The 3,168-nt window shown below is 48.8% G+C and overlaps 1 protein-coding gene across 4 annotated transcripts; it reads right to left on the bottom strand.

The window, feature by feature from the left end:
• Window positions 1–391: 391 nt before the first annotated feature.
• Window positions 392–2,552, bottom strand: FKBPL (FKBP prolyl isomerase like). 4 transcript variants are annotated; one of them, XM_023502889.2, is made up of 3 exons: window positions 2,289–2,552; window positions 2,065–2,127; window positions 392–1,576 (listed from the first exon to the last, which is right to left on the bottom strand). In XM_023502889.2, exons 2-3 carry the CDS (start codon window positions 2,067–2,069, stop codon window positions 442–444), a joined length of 1,140 nt encoding a protein of 379 aa, XP_023358657.1. In that variant the 5' UTR covers window positions 2,070–2,127; window positions 2,289–2,552; the 3' UTR covers window positions 392–441. The 4 variants fall into 4 exon arrangements, with proteins under 4 accessions (XP_023358657.1, XP_023358656.1, XP_012404365.1 ...); XM_023502888.2 differs by lacking the exon at window positions 2,065–2,127; XM_012548911.3 differs by lacking the exons at window positions 2,065–2,127; window positions 2,289–2,552 and adding an exon at window positions 1,997–2,058.
• Window positions 2,553–3,168: the final 616 nt, after the last annotated feature.

Below are 3,168 nucleotides of genomic sequence, written 5' to 3'. Positions count from 1 at the left end.
AATACAGGATTGTAGTAGAACAGTGAGGTTTCAGGTGAGATCAGAGTAGGTAATATAAATTTGCAGTGGGTTCAGTGTCTGTATTTAACATTGACTAGAAGACAAGAGAGGTAATGAAATGAACTCTGGCCATGGAGTAGCAAATCAGAAGTGGCTATGATTCAAGTAGAAAATAGTATTATATTATTGAACTGGCCAATCATAGGCTCAAGATTGTGAAGAGAGAAAAATCAAACCAGAACACAGAATAAAGGGAAGGAATGGAAGCTGAAGGGGGAAATAGTATTTCTCCAGGCCAGCAAATCAGAAGATGGAATATGACATTAAATCCAACAAGCTTTTTCTCTTCTAAATTCATGTGACTCCAAAGCCTTTTCTCTATTAGCACAGACCACAAATTACATCAGTCTCTTTTTTTCTGTTTTAAGTTCTGATTTTTAATTATCCAAACATCTTTCGAAGCCCCCGAGCCAGCCCTTCATCCTGTTCTCTCCCCCTAATCACCACCCTCCCCAATTCCTCTCTGGCAGCCCGGTTTCCTGGTTCTACCTCCAGCACCCTCCGTAGATCATCAGCAGCTCCATCCAGTTCCCCAAAGGCAGCCCGGGCTACCCCCCTTCTGTATAGTGCCTTCACATGTCGTGGGTCTCGTTCTAGTACTCGGTCACAGCTCTGAGCTGCCAAGGTAGGCTGTCCTAGTTGCAGCTGACAGGCAGCTAGATTGGCATGGAGGATGGTTCTGTCTGCAGGGCCAGGTGGGGGAAGAGTCATCAACAGCCGCAGAGCTCGGCTATAGCACCTAGCAGCTGCCTCAGGGTTCCCAGCTCTGAATAATTCTGTGCCCCTAGCTCGCTCTTCTGAAGCTAACTCTTCTTTCTCCCTAACTGTCAACTCCCAAGAGTCCTTGCCCATGGTGAAAGAGGCCAGGGTGATCAGGGCAGGGGGTTCAGCTCCACCAGGGAGCAAGAGCTCTGCCTGCTCACCTGAACACATGGTTTCCAGGCATTTCTCCAATACCTCCCCCCAGAGACTGTCTCTCCAGGACCCTGATCCCACAGTTAGTTCTGTCCAGCCTTCGGGCAGACCTACTCCAGGGGGAAGCCCAGATACTAGAACCTGGCACTGGGATCCCCCCTTGGGTTTGTCCAAACCTTGGCCTTGGACCATGATCCTCTTGACAAAGCTCCCGTCAGGGCAATGCCAGAGAATAGGAGACTGGAGTGGCTCTGCAATCTCATTGCTGGATCGGCAGTGCAACAGAGGGTCTCCCCTCATCCCAGCAGGAGCTCTGTCAAGCCCCTGAGGATCCTCTGTTTGAGGAGTCAGTGGGTCCGAGTCTGCTGCAGCAGAGAGGGCTTCTGCAGGCAGGGCTCCAGGGTCCAGTCCCAAGGGCCTGTCTTCTCTGGAGCTGTCAAGCCCCGGAGGAACTTCCTGCTGTTGAAGAATGTCTTTCTCTCCTATCAGAGTGCTCGAGGCCAGCTTCAATGAGCCCTGGCTCTTCCTCTCCATCTTGGGTAGGGATTCCAGATTGAGAGATTGAGGAGTACTCTTTAGGGGCTCGGTCTCAGATCTGCACCTAAAAAGAAAATCAGAGTCATGAATGAATTCAGAATACGCTCTTATGCCTCCTTCTGCGTCATGGGCATCTTTTTTTTTTTTTTTTTCTCTCCAAATTCTCCTGCTTGTACTATCTCCTGGTCCTCTGAAATAACCAGGTTTACACTTGTTCAGCTTGCCTCCGACAGCTTGGAACTACAAGTCCCAGAATTCTCTACGATGACAGTAGCCCGTCCGCTAACGGCGTGCCGGAAAGTCCAAAAGTTGTAGGAAAAAATCAAAATGATCTAGCCTAGGAGAAAGCCGGGGATGCCGGGCGTCCCACGCAACAAGAATCTCTGCCAAGCGATTTCCATTAGGGTCTCACCTTTAGGAGGGATGTAGAGAACTGTTGATACCGCCAGTTTCCTTCCCTCCCCCCCCCCACCAGGTTGCTCACCTAAGTGGCCTCCTGGTAACCAATCCAGGATGGGCGAATCTTCCCGTGGTTACATCATGAGTACTTACGTCATTTCCTTCGCAACCGGGAGCAATTTAGACCTGCATTATCGATCACATTTCACCGGAAGCCTGGAGGGGGGAGGGGCCAATAATTCAATCTCGAGAGCTATTAGTTTTTAATATACCGCTGAATGAGGGAAGAAATGACTTCTTTCTTGAGATCATGGGCTCTGGGTCTCTCCTATCCTGTCCGGATCCTACCACCGGGGGGGCAGCCAGGGGGGTCTTACCGTTGCCGGTCTTCAGAGTACCGCTGGACGTGGCCAGCCATGTTCTTGAGAAGAGTCAGGAGCCAAAGGAGCGGGAAAGAGAGGGCAGCTTTATGGTCAGTCTGTCACTCGTTCAGGAACTCTCTCCCTGCCTCTCCTCCTGCCTCCTTTTTTATGCCCTGTAGCTCTCAGTGCCACGTATAAGCCCAAAGAACTATAGCCGAGTTAAAGCTGGGGAGGGTCTCCTCAGAACCCCCCGACTCCTCGTATTCATCATAGGTCAAAGTTCTCCTGCGTGACCGCAAACACTGAGGTCCTCAGCAACGGTCTCAGTTTAATGGAAAACAAGCCCCGAGTACATAGTACCATTCCTATTCAGTGCTGCTAGCCATCAACCCCATAAACTGACGCTGCACTAACCCAGCTTGGTATTTTCTCGTTTTCTCAGGCTAAGCCTTCCACAAGACCCCTAACAACTGTGTCTAGTTCTGGACCTTCTCCCTATGCACACAGCCCCATTTTTAAATCGAGTTGTCCAGCTCTAATCTCCAGTCATTATCACATCTATGGAATATCTTATTTCGCGTCTCCGCTGGACTCATTATTCTTTTCCCCAAACCCTCCTCCTTTCCAAACTTTCCTTTTACTGTCCAGTGCACCAATACTCACTCTAGTCCTAAAATCTAGGCGTCATCCTGAATTTTTTTTTTAATTTTCAAAAAACTTGCTGGTCTACGGATGCTTTGAGACAACTCCCATCTAAGCTGGCTGGCTAGTATGGCTATCGCCAGTCCAACTTCTCCACTATTGAAATATTAAAAATCTCTAATTTCTGTCTTGCCTCAGTCTCTCCAGAATTACAATAATTACTTTTTATTTTTAAAATACATGCAAAGATAGT

This window comes from Sarcophilus harrisii, chromosome 4 (assembly GCF_902635505.1).
Source record: "Sarcophilus harrisii chromosome 4, mSarHar1.11, whole genome shotgun sequence".
Classification (NCBI taxonomy): Eukaryota; Metazoa; Chordata; class Mammalia; order Dasyuromorphia; family Dasyuridae; genus Sarcophilus; species Sarcophilus harrisii.
This window is presented reverse-complemented; position numbering and strand designations above follow the sequence as displayed.